This window comes from Melanostigma gelatinosum, assembly GCF_949748355.1.
Source record: "Melanostigma gelatinosum genome assembly, chromosome: 8".
Lineage (NCBI taxonomy): Eukaryota > Metazoa > Chordata > Actinopteri > Perciformes > Zoarcidae > Melanostigma > Melanostigma gelatinosum.
In genome coordinates this window covers 3,745,095-3,762,465 of record NC_136641.1, presented here as the reverse complement: position 1 = coordinate 3,762,465, position 17,371 = coordinate 3,745,095, and the positions used below count along the sequence as shown (strand labels likewise).

At 43.9% G+C, this 17,371-nt stretch overlaps 1 protein-coding gene across 1 annotated transcript; it reads left to right on the top strand.

Annotated features, from left to right (window-relative positions):
- The first annotated feature begins 733 nt into the window (after nt 1-733).
- stk35 (serine/threonine kinase 35) lies at nt 734-17,094 on the top strand. The gene is made up of 3 exons (XM_079273423.1): nt 734-1,392; nt 2,797-3,606; nt 14,148-17,094. The coding sequence occupies exons 1-2, from the start codon at nt 852-854 to the stop codon at nt 3,531-3,533; spliced, it is 1,278 nt and encodes a 425-aa protein (XP_079129549.1). The 5' UTR covers nt 734-851; the 3' UTR covers nt 3,534-3,606; nt 14,148-17,094.
- Nucleotides 17,095-17,371: the final 277 nt, after the last annotated feature.

Genomic DNA, 17,371 nt, shown 5'->3' with positions numbered 1-17,371 from the left:
CAAATATACAATATATACAGTGAAGACGATTCCAAGGTGTTAAATGGATAACTTTCAAATGTATGCATAAATCAACAACTACAGTATATTCCAAATAATACAATGAAATACAAATGTAACCAAGTAAAAATGAAAGTACAGTTTACAGTATAACTACAGACTTACCAGACAAATACAGAGTAATTATATATTAAATAAAAACTATTACAACATTTTGGAAAACTTAATCTGTGTTGTTAGACTTCACTGAGATGGCACTCTTAATGGCCGTCGTGTTTGTAAACCCGTGGCTGCCTTTGTTCCCTGTTAGTCGTACCTGATACAGTGGTAATATGAAGGAGGGGTCTGCGGCACACTTTTCCCATGTCGGGTCTCTGCACAAGTTGTACACATGAACCCGCCCCTCTCTGATTTTTAATCAATTCACTCTGTACAATTTACTCTGATAAGCATTTCAAACCAGAACCCTGCCGTGATGACGGACCCGTATCACGACTAGCGTCCTATTTCAAAATAAAAACAAAAGTAGCGCGTTCCAAGCACGGCGCTCGCGCTTTCTCCACCCCTTTTCACCAAAACGGGATCTCCGCGAGCCGTTTCGTCACCCCGCCAATCACCGCGTGGCTGCAGAGAACACCACGCCCTCTGTTCTCCGTGTGTGCTGTGGGAGCTGGGACATTTTGTCTATGAAGGTGAAGTAGTCCCTACGTTTCGTTACAAACAGCGACAGAGCTCCACGCTGCTGACAGGCTGGCGTTGAACCTATCCGAACGTCAACCAGACAGACGCAAGGACGTCAAACTTTATTAGTTTAGCGTTTAAGTAATGAGAGATAAACACGTCCTCCCTTCATGCTTACTTTCAACAAAGAAGAAGTTATGGATATTTGCGACGGGAAGAAGAGGAGACAGGTAAGCGGCGGCGTGCGGGGCTGCAGGCGGAGCGTGTCCGTGAAGATGAAGCGGGAAGTGGGCGAAGTCCTTCGCTCCCTGACGGTAGAGGATAACAACTGTACGGAGCCCATGGAGGAGGAGGACGAGTGCTTCTCCATTAGTTTCCTCCGGAACGACCGGCTGGAGCCCGCCGTGGCGGTGTCTCCGCGCTACAGCCTGATGCGGGAGGTCGGCCGGGGGAGCTACGGAGTAGTTTACGAGGCCGTAGCCCGGAAAACGGGGGCCAGGGTCGCGGTGAAGAGGCTCCAGTGCGACGCCCCGGAAAACGTAGAGCTGGCGCTGGCCGAGTTCTGGGCTCTGACGAGTCTGGAGAACCGACACCAGAATGTGGTCCAGCTGGAAGAGTGCGTCCTGCAGAAGAAGGGCCTGGCGCAGAAGATGAGCCACGGAAACAAGAGGTCCAAGCAATACCTGCGCCTGGTGGAGACCTCCCTCAAAGGTATGCAGGCTACAATAATAGCAAGACTGCAAATGGTGAAATAACACACATGCATCATTTTGAGAGTGCCCCATACTCCAAATGCACGTCTATTACATTGCACTTAATAAGTAGTGAACAAATTGGCAGTGGTTTTGCCAGCTTAAGCTCTAAATCCGTGTTTGAGCCCTCGTATTAAAGGATGTGCTGTCTCATGCTTTCACTAAATGCAGCTACACAATGCTTCAGCGTATGTAAACACGCGCTATAGGGTCTGTGACTGATTGCAGTTAGTGGAACCAAAACTGTTATGCTAAAGATGAATAGAAATACTGCTGCGTCTGTACTTAAAGCTCATTCACTAAAAAAATATTTTGTGAATTAAAAGTAGCATTGAGCCCTTTTGCGGCCCCTCTGTCTGTCAGTGACGCTGCTATACGTTACCTATAGAGTGGTCTCGTGTGACGTCACAGTTTAGCTGTCGGCCATGTTGGAGTACACACAAAGCCACTGGCATGCACGGCTGAGTCGCATAACCTATCGGTGGTGAACTTTTGTGCTGTCTTTGGTTGTGGCAGCAGAGCTGATAGAGACAAGAAATCATTCTTTGGTTTGCCAGCGGTCATTACACATCAAGGAAATGACACGAAGGAGCTATCCAAGCGACGTCGCGAGAAATGGCTGTCACGCATCTCTCGAGATATAAAGGAATGGAATTCGGCGTACACTAGAGTATGTGCGGATCACTTTATAAGTGGTCAGTGATTTTATTTACTAATTCGTTTGTGAACAGTATTTAATAAAGGAAATATAAATTAAACTTGGACATGAGAAGGTTACCGAAGCTTCATCGGCCCGTGACAGCAGTCGGTGCCAGAGACGTGTCGAGCGTGTACAACAGGCGAAACACAGAGATGCAGCCTCAGCATTGCTTGATATGAGTTTAACGTCAGATCATACATATATATATATATATATATATATATATATACATAATATATGTGTATATATACGTATATATACGTATATATATATATATATATATATATATATATATATACACATATATATATATACACATATATATATATACACATATATATATATATACACATATATATATATATACACATATATATATATATATATATATATATACGTATATATATACGTATATATATATATATATATGTGTGTATATATATATATCTATAATGTGTATATATATATATATATATATGTATACATATATATATATATATACACATATATATACGTATATATACATATATATATACATACATATACATATATATATGTATATATGTATATATATATGAGCTCCTAATGAATGGACTAAATGTCACAGTTGGAACATCTCACTAACCAGGTCATATCTGTCCATCTTCAATCTGCCCGCTGCAGGGGAGCGCATCCTGGGTCACCCAGAGGAGCCGTGCTACCTCTGGTTCGTCATGGAGTTCTGTGAGGGCGGGGACCTCAACCAGTACATCTTGTCCCGCCGGCCCGACCCCCAGACCAACCGGAGCTTTATGCGCCAGTTGACGAGTGCCGTGGCTTTCCTGCACAAGAACAACATCGTCCACCGGGACCTGAAGCCGGACAACATCCTCATCTCGCAGAAATCCGGCTCGCCCATTCTCAAAGTGGCCGACTTCGGCCTCAGTAAAGTTTGCGCGGTCCTCAACTCCAAGAACAGCGAAAAACACCCCTCGGCGGGCGGCAGAGGCAGCAACCAGAACAACATCATCAACATCAACAAGTTCTGGTTGTCGTCGGCCTGCGGCTCAGACTTCTTCATGGCCCCCGAGGTATGGGAGGGCCACTACACAGCCAAGGCCGACATCTTCGCGCTGGGCATCATCATCTGGGCGATGATCGAGCGGATCACCTTCATCGATGCAGAGTCCAAGCGCGAACTGCTGGGCACCTACATACGGCAGGGCACAGAGATTGTACCTGTCGGGGAGGCTCTGTTGGAGAACCCCAAGATGGTTCTCCACATCCCTCAGAAGGCCAGGAGCTCCATGTCCGAGGGGGTGAAGAAACTCCTCCAGGACATGCTTGCAGTCAACCCTCAGGACCGACCAGACGCCTTCCAGCTGGAGGTACGGATGGACCAAGTCACGTGTGCTGTGTGACGACGCCCACCTTCCCAAAACCGCTCCCTTTTTTACCCGAACCAGTCAAAGAAGGGACCCCTTTCCTTCCCAGGTAAGCTCCACTTCCATCAATGTTACTAGGAATGCTCTCTTTAAAGCTGCAGTTGCCCAAAATGTCACTATATCCTGACAGTAGGATTTGAGATAGATAATCTGTGAAAAAGCAAGTTTCTCTGCCTTCTTTTGATGCTTTTAATTGAATTTAGAAGATTCCACCGGGCCCGAAGAAAAACCATCAATCAGAGCCGAGGAGACGCAGCCGTCAATCACTGCTTGTCAACTCCCATCAAACTGTCAAACTAGGCAGCTATGATTGAGTATGAATCAAGATTCTGTCTTTCATTGACTTTATCTCGCCTCAGATGTTTTCAGAAACATATTTCAGTTGCTGTTCAGCTTTGAAATGAGAAGGTTTGCTCCGGTCGGTGGGGGATGCTTGGTTTTGGTTCGACTGTTTTCAACATAGCGGCAGGGTCTCACAATTCCTAATTTACAGCTAAACAGTTACTACAGTATGTTTAAGAGTGTTGATTCATATTTGATTTTTTGAGTTTGTCAGTTTGATCATGAGCAGTGATTGGCCGCTTCGTTAGAGACTCCTCGGCTCTGATTGGTCGTTTTCCTTCGGGCGCAGTGGAACCTTCCAAATATCATTAGGAACAATAAAAGGAGGTAGAGGAACCACATTTTTTTCTCTAAATGATCTGTCAGGATATTGTGACAGTTGGCCGTTGGTAACCCAGGGCAGAAATCATCTAAGCTTCCTTTCAGCTGACACCATTAGCCTGTCTGGACCGCCCCTCTGTTAATAGCCACCGGTGGTGTGAAGTTACTGTTATGGCTTGCAACATGTTAGAGTGTGTTTCAGAAACGTCCTGCCATTGCTTTGGTAGCCAGTAGCCATTTGTACAGGGCGAGTGTAAGATTTCAGAATGAAAGTAGGTGAAGCGTGTCTGTTTGAATCCATCATCCGTCCACCATGACACACATCCACTCTACATCTGGCATGAGTTCTAGTTAAACATGCATAGAATAACGTGCATGGGGACTTCTTTAAAAGCATGATTCCAGTATGTTAGAATTTGCATTTTATTTTATGAGTCTTTGTCATGATTTCTATGAGACATGATATCATTGTGCTTATACAGCAATTTTATGAGATGTGGGAGAAACCCAACCATCACAACAACCAACTCGGACGGACCAAGACACATGAGCGCTTAGACAACAGTCCATCCGGACTATTTGAACCCTTTCATTTGGAGCTGAAGCTGAAACAGGAAGTGGTTCTGTAAACGGTGATGGTTCTACAGCGGACAGGTTGAGAGATACTTTTACAGTTCACCTAGGGCTGGGCGATAAATCGATTTAATCGATTAATTCGAATGTGTGCTTTAAGGCGATGTGTTTTATTGAAAATCGAGAAAATCGCCCCCACCCCTCCCCCCCGTTGGGTTCCCGTAGTAGAGTGCGCGCGCATTGTTTACAAACTAAAACAATGGCGGCCAGCAGCTTCACTGCTGGCCGCCGCCGCCGCCACCTCACAACAACAACCCAGCATTTTGGAGACATTCACCAACTGTGCTCCGCATGAGAAGAAGAGTGCCCGGTGGAAAGCCATCACGGATGCAGTCGCGATGTATATCGCAAAAGATATGGTGCCCATATACACCGTGGAAAAGCCGGGGTTTATTCACCGTCTCAAAGCTTTGGACCCCAGGTACGTGCTACCAAGCCGTAAACATTTTTCTGACGTTGCCTTGCCTCGGCTGTACAATAGTACACGCCAAAGGATCTCTGCGGAGCTGGAGGGGATGTCATTCTACTCCGCAACAACTGACCTGTGGTCCAGCAGGTTGACCCAGACACCGATCCACTTGACTGGTGGAAGCGTCACCAACTTAACTTTCCAAGGCTAAGTACTTTAGCAAAGAAATACCTCTCTGTGCCAGCTACAAGTGCCCCCTCTGAGAGGCTTTTCAGTGTGTGGGGGGGGCATTGTTACATGCCACCGTGCATGCCTGAAGCCAGAGGTAGTAGACAGGCTTGTCTTCCTGGCAAAAAATATTTAGAAAAAACATGCACTACTGTTTAATACTGTTGGTTATGTTGTGAATGCACTTGATTTTGTTTACATGCACTTATTTACTGTGCAAAATATGTTATGTTGATGTTAGATCAGATGTTGCACTTTTGAAAATGTGAATGTTAAAGGGTCATATACATTTTATTTCATGCTGTGTTTGTATCAGTGTATTCAGTTAGAAAAGCTTACTGTAAAAAGTTACATTTGCACAGTTGTTTACAATGGAAGGCTACTATTTAATGCCATTTAATGTTATGTTTAATTTAATTTTATATTTAAATGATTCAGGCAAACAAAAGAGTGACCAAATACTTTTTGTATACTACAGGCACCTTTCTACAATGTTCAGGTTTTGTTTGCACTTTATTTTTATCAACCTACTTGGGAAAATCATCACAAAATAAAAGAAAAAATTGTTTTCAACAGCTTCTGTCATCTGTAAAAAATTTTGGGGGAAAAAAATCGATTTAAATCGTGAATCGGATTTTTTGTAAAAAAATCGGAGATTTTTTTTTTAGGCCATATCGCCCAGCCCTAAGTTCACCTTTGGTTTCCTCTTCCTAATGTGGAAGAGGAAACGGCTAACCTGGAGATGTGTTTAGCGATGTCGCTGCACACCAAGGTTTCATCAACACGGTTATCATCATGGATTGGATGATAGGAAAACTGTGAAATGAGATCCATGGTGTAATGAACTAGAACTGTTTTTTATCCTTAAAGGGACAGTTCACCCTCCAAAAAATCATATACGTATTTTTCCTCCTACATGTAGTACATGTGTCAGTCGACATTGTTTTGCCGTGAGTTGATTCTGGATGATGAATTCTGGAACGAGACTGACATATTATTGTTTTTGGGCCATGTAGTTCTGTTGTATCGTAGACAAAGGCAGACATTAGCCACAGCCCATATCTCCAAAACTAAGCCACTCACACCAAAGCAATATACACTGATAAATAGCACTACAGGTAAGAGGAGGAATATGTGTTTTGGGGGTGAACTGTTCCTTGTAACTATTTGAACTGCAAGGCATCGGAAGACGTGTTGGCCTTGTCCCTTCACTGTTAGTTCCCAAGCATGACTGCTGCTCCTGATTTCTGCCAAAGCTTCCCACGTCACTGTTGAGGAAACAGAATTAACACGAGTATCTGCTGCACCGTCATCCTCGCTCAAAGCCGAGCTATTGATTAACAGGATGAGTGAGTGACGGTAACAGAGGTAGCTCGCGTGAGGTGTTGTTATGACCTCGGGGTGAGGGCGGGGTAAGAGCACAGCTACTGTATGTGAGTGGGAGGGAGGAGGACACAACCTGGGCCCGAGGGCAAACCGGCCTGGCTTGAAGTAGAATACACACAGTCAGGGTGTGAGAGTCGAGCTGAAAACAATGAGCTATCGGCAGTGATGAAGGATCGTCTGCATCGCATGTACATGAGGGTTTTCTGGTTCATATTAAGACTGGCTGTGATTAACCTCTCTTGTGACAACACGGAGTTCAGTTCCCATCAAATACCGACTGTTACGCAAGTCACTTCCTCCTGTGATCTCTTCTTCCTTCCACTCCAAAACCACTTTCGACAAGTGCATCAAGGTTTAGTTGCATTAATGTTGCTTGTGTATGTTGACAGGAAAGGTGGATTGTCAGAAGGCTTGCAACGGATCATAAAAGTCACGATTGGATCATATCACAGTGGATTTGAGTCAGTGATCTGATCAGCAGAAAAAAGGGGGAACTTTAATGTTCATGTAATTTTTTTGCCGTCGATATCTATTGTAAATCGTCAACGAGCTTTGTTACAGCAGCTGGTTTACGAGGCTCCGCCACGGTCCTTTGTTGAAGTCATTCTGTCGTTGTTATTCGCATGAACACGATTCAAATGATTAGGAAATATAAGATTGTATTTTTATTTCCAAAATCAATTTCTGAGCTGCTGAGAGATGAGTGTAAGCAAGTTAAACGTTAAAGTCAAAATTCATCTCTAATATATATTTTATATTGCTGTAAAACATCTCCTTCAAACAACTATTTATTTTTTAAGTTTCTCACCAAAACTACATTGTACAAGGTTACATGTGATTTACTTTCCTACAATACTCATTTTTACTGAATAACGCGTCTAACTCTAAGTTTTCCACTGAAAAGTACTCCATATACTACAGCTATTGTAGTAGTAGTAAAATATATTTAAATTTTTAGAAAGATGATAAAACTGTGTTGTAAGTCTCTACTGATAGGAGAATACCATACTGTATAGCCTATTCATATTGTCGACCAGATGCTGTTAGCTAGTATTTGAGGTACTGGTTCTTGTACCTTACTTAGTATTTCTATTTCTTACTGCTTTAAACTTCAACTCAACATTTCAGAGGCAAATATAGTTTTTACTTCCCTACGTTTGTCTGACAGCTTTAGTTGCTTTGCAGATTCAGATTGACAATACATAACATAAACAGTAAATTAAATATGATATCATTAAGTCTTCATTGGTCCCCTGAGCAAAATTCACAAGCTGTCTGTTTAACTAATGTATCATTAAATAAAAACGAGCGATAAACAGTGATAAACACATAATTCAAATCCAATGATATGATATATATTATTCTGAAATGGGCATATTTGCATGCACTTCATAAGTACTTTGACTTTTGGCACTTTTAAGTACATTTTGATGCCAATGCTTTTGTATTTTTAAGCTTCATTTGCATATTCTAATCACAAAACCATTCTTACAGTGTAGAATTCCTCCAGAATGTCCTCCCTGACTTTAATTCCGTATCTTGTCACCTTCTTCACTTCTCTAAAGCTTACAGGTCTGCCTCACTTTACTGCGCTCCGCCTTCACCAGCTGTCAAGTGTGTGTCACGAAAAGAGATTATCCACAACTACTGTCAGCATGACTGCCTTTGAAAAGTTCCTGTTTGATTAGAAGGGAACTATTTCTAGCTCCTTTTTCCCCATTTATGGGAAATGAAATAAGAGCCGATAGCGAATGCTCTCTTTGCCGTCGCTGTGTTTGATGAGGTTGTACAAACAGCTACTTTGGTAATAATCAGTACGACGAGGTCCCTTCAGTGTGGGGTTGTGGTTTCCTACTTGCTCTTGGCTCTATTCTGTCATTTCCAGTAAATATCTCAATATAAATTGTGTTTTCTGTTTACAAACTACAAACGTAAGAAGAAAGCAAGTACTACTCAGCCGTCTTTTCAGCGGTTACGTCTCCAGTCTGACCTGGAGACCAGCTGATGGGTACGCGCTTTGTTTACATGACGTCAGGCTTGAGTTCTCTGCCGTCATTACGGTTGTTATTGAATTATTGGTATTTCAGCCTGGCCTACCGTAACATTTCATCTTCAATGAAAGCAAGTGACGATGTGTAACTCCCTTCTTGCGGTAGATAGCTGCGGTAGTGCTGCCTTTTTTTTAAATTGACAACTGAATATAAATCTTCATATTTGAATGTCTGTTTTTTTTGTCTTCATTTAAAATGTATATTCTAGTTTAGAATAATCGTTGACAGCCCTGGTTCCCAGTGCACACAGTGCAAATACGAAATATTTAATGACATGCATCAGGAATGGGAAATCCTTATAGAATCTATAATGTCAGCATCATATCGTCATCATGCGCACGTCTGTTTAGTGCGACGTCCCCCTACCCATCTATCTCACCCATCTATCTCACCCCCTCCCTCTTCTCATTGCTGGACAATGAGAACGCCGCTCCTGGTTCAGGGATTATGGAGGCTTGCTTCTGGAACATTTTGTCCTCTCGCTGTCTGCCAGCTGTCTAAACCAGGCCAGGGCGCTGTAAGCCCCGGTCCCACACGTGTACAGTCCTTACTCTGGGAATCCTTTCTGATTCCGGCGTGGACAGGCTTTTTACAAGTCGAGGCATTGCCAGGGTGTTGTCCTCGCACTGCGCGCATGAGCACCCCCACTGTAACAAACACACTGATGCCTTCAAGCAAACTTCTCTTTGCACGTGTCTGCCATCTTATCTGAACACTCCAAAGCGGGACGCGTTTGAAAGAAAAGACAGCGGCGTCTGAGAGGATGCTGATGTTGCTCCCCTCAAGGAAATTAAGTAGCTTGGGCAGCAGTTTGAGGGCTGGGTATGCTATGTTCTGGCTCAGTCGGGAGGGGTTATTGAAGAGTGGCTGAGAAATGCCAGAGGGAGGCCACCTTTATACGATTTTGGGAGTTGGTGTTATAAGCGCATTGGCATTCTTATGCAACCTGGTTATATAAGTGAGGCGGTTGTAAATATTTTTCTTTCGGGCCCTCAGGCTTCAGAAAGAAAGAACTGCCAAAACAAGTTCCTACACAACGATTGGCGTAGAGCACGTCTTTGTGTTTATTCAAAAGGAATATTTTTTGTGTTATTTCTCCATAAAAAAAAGTCTAGAGCCTTCCATCACCCGGCACTGTCCAAGAAACCCCATCATCCCGCGGTGCTCTGGAATAACATGGATCCTCATCTGTTCCACTCCGCCTTCCCCATTCATGCTGCTGTGTTGGACCTAATGGGCTGTTCGCTCTTTACACCGTGGTAATCTCCTCACAGCCCGAGCACCATCTATAATAGCCTGAGCATCGCATCCCACTGCTGGCGCCGTACGTGGTCATATTTGGGCCTCGCGGTGGATTGTCTTTCTTTACTCTGGTACGCTGTTGTATTGACAGTTCATAACATTCTAATGGTTGCACCACAGCTGACGGGGTTCAGTTTGACCTGTAAATAATAGATGTAAAGAGACGCGCGCCGCATCTGTTGCAGGGGCCAGAGATTGGCCCTCCTCCCTCTGATATTACTTTAGGGTTTCATGCATTCGCTCCGTCACTGCTGCTAGCAACTGTGCGCTCTGTCCTGAGACATAAGAACTTCAAGATGGTAGGATTACCCGCGGGGCACAGATGGTGGAACAAACAAACAGAGAAGCAAACCTTCAGCCAATGTGGGGCTCGGCCTTGGAACAGATTTCTCCTTGTTCACCTTTAGTTTGTATTTTGAAACTGTACAGAACCGGAACCTCTCATTTGTTCAATTTCTCTGTTCGCGAGACTTTGTAGGCAGAAAGTATTCAGTATTGAGACAAATATTTTCAGTGTGACTGGTGTTATTCTAGACTCTTTTAATGGCAGCTCCGTTTTACTAGAAAGCATAAATCCTGAAAGTCATTTCAACCCTTGAAAAGTTTCATTGTTGGTTTTGTCCACTGGTTACTTCCACCAAGGAGGTAACGTTTTTGGCCCGGTTCGTCTGTTTGTCAGCAAGATTACAGAAGAACTACTGGTCCCATTTTCTTGGCACTTGGTGGACGGGTGTAGCGTGGGCCAAGAAAGAACGCTTGACATTTTGTAACGGATGCGAATCACAAGGGCAGATACGTGCATTACGTCACAAGAGAACATGGGGTGGCTGAGCCGGAATGATCGCGGCTAACGCTGCTAACAGCGCTAGCAAAGGCAGCAGTGCTGACGGAGCTAACAGTGTTAACCCGGGGGAGGGGGAACCGGAGCGTTGGTTCAGCCACCGATGATTGGGAGGCCGTTATCAGAGGTGCAGAGCAGCTGTCATTAGCTATATCCTATATATCACATGTATATATTTTAATTCTCTGAATGACTATGACGCACATAAAACCTTTAGCATTGTGAGATCAGGTCTGCGCTCTCCGAGTGCCCTTCTAGTTATTAAGGGTGATGATCATATTGCACAACCTCTGCATTTGCTGCATGCTTTGTCAGTTTTTGCATCAAGAGGAACTGGGAGGCAAACACCTAAGCTGACAAAATGAAGCGTTTAAACATGAACGCCAGCCAAGAGGAATGTATTGCTTTGCCGCACGGCCAAGAAAACCACCCGGGGCTCGTAAAACGGCAACACGCTCCCTCTCCTCTCCCTCTCCAACTGGTTATTATAGAGAGCTGTGAGAAACCAGCCCCCACCACTTCCCCAAAGATACCGGTCTCTGCTGGTTTTTTAACGAGGTAGTAGTTTTGGGTTATGCAACGGCAAATGGCTGGCAGGCTGGCTGAGGAGGAGGCAGCAGGCCTCAGTTTGTCCAGGATCTGCAGGGCGACGACGTTCGCCTTGTTTTCTTTGTCCTGCTTATTCATGTAGCAGCAATATCTCCCACAGGGAAATAAGCAGAAAAATGGTATGTTTACTTGAGAAAGGGTTTGACCAGAACCCTTTATATGTCTTTAGACTACATACCGTATGGACTAGTTAGCACACTGGAGCTATTATGTATTGAAAATGTAATGAACAGCTGCCTCTACTCCGTGTGTTTCTCTGTGCCTGTTGTCCATCGGCAGTCATGCTCAGCCGTCTCCACTTTTAGAGCCCCGTGGTTGCAATAGAAATGCTATTAAATTCTGTGTTGTGCACCTTTAACTGCAAACTCATAGGACATTTTCTGGAAAGAACTATCCACTGTAGGAACATTTAAATGCATTGTCAATTTTCATCCTCCAATTAGCACAATAAACTAAACTCTGATTACTGTTTCAGACCTTTGCTTTTGTTTGTCTGTAATCAGTATCTAACTACACGGTTCTTTGCGGGACACTTCCCAGTACAATTATTAGGACATTCTAGAGCTGCTAAAGTAAAGCCTTAATGCAAAAGATAGCTAAATGTTCCAGGTGTGACAGTTTGGGTTTGTGCGCACTTGGAAGTCCCAGACTAGCAAATATGGAACCTTTTATTTTACTAATAATCATAGGAGCGTCATCATAATAAAACTGTCTCGTGTAAACACCTCCTTCTGTCTACAAACCTGTCGGCCTATTCAGCAGATGAAGGTTTGTCATGCAAACGCACCTTCAGAGTTCTTTGTTTTAAGTGTTTGCGTGCGTTAGTAAGAGCTTCCGGATCACAGCGGCTCGCTTCCTCCCGTTTAATACCAGCGTGTACTTCGGTACAAAGCACAGCAGTGAAAGCTTTGCTAATGGAGCATTTACTGATGAAATAAACCAAATATCTCACTGTGGAAATTCAGAATGTAATAATGATTGCTGATATTTCTTTCCACTTCGAGCCCTGCTGTTTATAGTGTGTGTTGACCTTAGTCAGTGTGGAGTCACGTAACTCATCCATGGGGAGATGTATAGTCAGGTGTGTGAGGCATGCTCCTTAAACATGGGTTCGGAAAGTTCACACAGGTACAACGTTCCCTCACAGCTGCTCTCGTAAAAACAAAAATGAAACTGCTGAGTGCTGAAGAATTAGAGCCGCCCCAGTGAGTTCAGACACCTCGGTGCACCACGAACTCACAGGGTTCACCTCTGAAATTAATTATTTTGTGTGTCCAAAGATCGAAGATGCAAAAAAGAGATGAAATCAGCGACCAGTGGCCTCTGTCCACCCCCGGCCCAGAAAACAGATCGATAGCGCCTGGCTGTTATTCAGTATGGTACTGATGTGAGGGTCCTGGGACAGAGGATGTTGTATGTGTACAGTTGTAAAGCCCTCTGAGGCATTTGTGATTTTGGGCTATAAAAATACATTGAATGGCGTTGGACGTATTCTATAAGAGGATGAAACCTGTGGACTGATTGTCTTTTTTCTTCTTTTCACCACATACTGTATTACACTGTAAACACATGAGGAATTCAGAGTGCTCGTCCTCAGCAGTGACATAAGCACTTTCCATGTCTCTATTCGGCACATCAAAACTGATTCACCGCCCCCAACATGCGTGCTTCCTGCTAAGCTGACCCACTTGTGTTCATACCATGTGCTCTGAGGCTTATGCAACAAACCGCTGCTAGCACAAGCTGTGGCACGCCAGCCTGCTGGGCTATTATTAGAGCACAGCGCCGAGCTCAAGCTGGACGCACATCTACAGGCAGGTGTCAGGTGGGGTTGTCGTTTGGCTGCAGGTGGGTGTGGATGCAGTGACTTCGTTGTACGTATAATGTGAGATGGAGACAGCTCATGTGACGCACGTAGCAATGAACGGGCAGCGGCAGCTTCACTCGAGGGAATTGTTGTTTTCGCTCTTCTCCTGACTGGCTTCAACATCGATTTACAGACAACTGTGCCATCCAATCACCTGCCAAGTACTTTTTCAAAGTGCCTGCCCTTTTCCAAACTGTTTCCAATGATTCCAATGAACAAACCAGGCGTGTCAGGTTGCCAACACACATGGATAGCGCAGGGCTGGGCTATATATCAATATTATATCGACATTGCGACACTAGACAGGATATTGTCTGAGTGGTTGGATACGGTAACGTGGCATAAGTCTAGTCTTTTCCTGCATTACAAGTGATTTCATATTCTGAACCCACAAAATGTTATTTTCCCCACTTTTTATCCACATTACTGATAATTCATCAAAAATGTCAGTAAGTGAATATTTAGTGAGTCAACCGTACAATATAGATATGAAGGTAGCCAACCATGTTATGAGAAGCTATAGGACTGGAAATAGATCCTCGTTTGTAGATTTCTGTCTTGTTGCTCCGTGCTGACCTGTTCACACTTTGTGTCTCTGCAGCTTTGTTTACTACATGGACGTGGACTCCGTTGGAAATCAAAGAAACTCTGACAAACTGAACTGTGAAGAATCCACAATCATGATTTGAGCAGGAAGCGATGGACCAAAACTCTGGGACGGGAACCGTATGCAAAACCAGACCACAGCAGTGCTCTTCTGGCACCACGCAGTTCCAAGTGGCCGTCACCGTGGAGCTGAGGACGTTTAACTGGTGCATGATGGGTGTGATGACCGGGTTTTTGACATGCGTTGTTTTATATTTGTCGATGTTTGTCCCCAACAGCCCCAGTGTAGGCCTGCTCTTCCTTCAACATGTATAATGTAGAGGTAACGTGCTGGACTGTACCAGCACCTGGAGGTCAAAGCATCACTTTACTGATGATGGTCTGTGAATCACTATGAACAACAGACGTCACTACCGCTTTGCTCCGCCCCCTGTACAACCCCGTGCCTTAAAGATGATTCATAGAAACTACACAGGTTTCTGTCTGCAGAAGAAAACGCAATTGACCGATGGAATATTTGGCTTTCAATGATGTCACTTTTTAAACACAATCGCCCAGGGCCGCAGTAAGGTCACGCGAGCCGTTGGTGGCCGTCCTCCACTCAAAAGGCTCACATGCATTCATGATGACTCAAGCTCAAACTGTTACTAAAATGAAGAAATGGCCACCGACGATTTTTGTATCCGTGTCACGTGTGCGCTCATGTTCAGAAAGAATATTTCACAAATCGAGGCAGAACAAGTGTGAAGGATGTTGTATTGAACGTGTTCTATAGGAACCACACCTTTAGAAGTAGCAGGCCTGTATCCACTCCACACAAGACTGTCCTGTAACCGCAGGGAAGTCGGATTAGTGTTAATGTTGAATCCAAAGAGCGCCTGTTGGATAGAAATGCGTATATCTGTTTAGAATCTAACTAACGCGTGACCAAGAAACAATCAAGATCAAGGTGGGCTGATGGTTTTTGTTTTTTTTCTTTTTACATTGAGGTTGAGTGTGGCGTTTTATGAGTGGAATACAATACAGTTCAAGATATCAAGTCAGTGGGTACCCTGCAATCATCATTAAGAGATAGTGAGACATTGATCCGGGCTCCACCGTGAGAGTTTGAAAGGTTCTTGTTTAAGGGGTCATTCTAGCAGTATTAAGATGCCTGTTGACCATTTTAGAGACTCGGGGAAATTTGCAGATTTTTCCATCTGGAAACAATCCCCAAAAAGCAGCCGCATCCTGACTGTCCCCTCTTCTTCCTTCCCGTCTTTACTGAAGTGCTTCGAGCTCTCTGCAGCGGCACGTAATGCAGCGTGGAACACGTTCGGTTCGTTAATCCACCACCGAGGTGGTTCTAGAAAAGATGGAAAGAACAAAATGCAAAAGTTCAAATGCACAGAATAATTTAAACACGGATAAAAAAGCAAGCAGAGAGTGGTTAAAGCGTACAGGAGTGAGTCTGACAAGAGGGTTTGTATGCTCCGGACCTATGTATGCTGGCCTTCACTCTCAAACACAGACCACAGGAATGACCAAAAACCTCCCTCTGCTTTCACTTCAGTGACTCAGCAGTAGTAGTAGATTTAAAGGAACAGTTCACCCCAAAATCTAATTATTTGTACCTTTTACCTCCAGTGCCATACATCAATTAAATCAGGACCGGGTTACTCAAGATAATCCACAGACTTGTGAGCAGTTTCATCCACCAGAAGCCGAGTGACATCTACCGTAGTTCCATTAAATAGGAGAGAAGGCTGATACCTCCAACACGAGGCAACTCACACCCAAACTATCTCGACTGATAAGCACCACTACAGATCGGAGGATGTGTGTGTGTGGACTGTCCCTTTAAAGGCGTAGTGTGGTCCTACCTCATCCTCAGCACTTTGAAACATCTTATCTACGGTACCTTAGTTTCTGCTCGAGTGGGATCAATGTTTTACCTCAGACTCCCTCTCGCCTATCTTGAGCCCATCTTTGGCTGACTTATCCGTGTGGCATTTTGCTGAGCTACAAGTAATACTTAGCTTCTGCCTTTACGACCACTGCATCAGCAACACCTGTCCGCTTCTCGATTAATGGCTGCATTGCAGAGATGGTCTACAATTCTGTCATTTTCATTCAACATCTACAGCTCCTATAAGACGATATATGGCCCGAATTAGTTAGTGTGACAGCGACCATGTCTTCAGAGAAAAGGGGTTCGAGCTGTTGCCAATGGCCACTCTCAAAGAAAACCCTGCTGTTGCAGCCTCCTCGAGGAAGCAAGTTGAGATGAAAGTGCTTCCTTCTGAATGTTCAGTTTGATCTTAAACGGGTGGTGTCACTGAAGGTGTAGGACTCATGAATTTACAGAGATGGCAGGAGCGTTTGGGATTAAAACGTTTAGCGTTGCTGCTCTTTGACTCTCATGGGTGTTGTAGTTGTCGAATGCTAACACACCTTTTGAAGCACGATGTTCAACTTTCACTTCTAGTGTAGCGCACAGCAGATGTGTTATTTACTCTCAGATGTTTCGTCTCTGACCCGCTCTCTGTACAAGCATTGACCCTAACATAGGTAAACCTGTATATGGCGTTGCTGTGGTGATAAGCTAACTGAGGATCTTTAAAACTACTTCAAACTGTCCACCTGTTGTCACTCTCCTCTTTTCTATGAGCCATTTCATTTCGCTCTCTTAAAAACTAGCAATGGTTCCACTTGAAAGACACTAAACACTATGCAAGACATTTCACTGCCTCGCCGTCACCACCGTACAGACAGCCACACCGTTCTCAAGCATCGTGTGTAACATCTCAAACCTTTCTCTTTTAGTGAACATGTTTCCAGTGCGTACAGAAACCGCTTTCTGTTCATGAAGCTGACCGGAGCCATTCGATGTTTGAGGAAGCATCGTGTTTTGCTGTAAATATGTTTGACAACTTTTCTTGGAATAAAATGATCAAAAACTATGATTGTCTGGATTATTTATATATGTGTGTTTTGTAATTAAAGTGTTACATTAATAAGTATATCATTAAAGGTAATAGAAAACTTAATAAAAATGAATAAAGTGCTACATGACCGGTTGGTGAAAGAATACAACCACAAGGCGGTAATTCTATTTTAGTACTTCACATGTACTCTGTATTAGAGGATCGTCCACTACGACCTTGATGAGAGAGTGCAGTCGCTTTGCTGCTTGCTCTTGCCTCTGCTTGCATTTTCTTGCTTCAATTTGCCAGATAT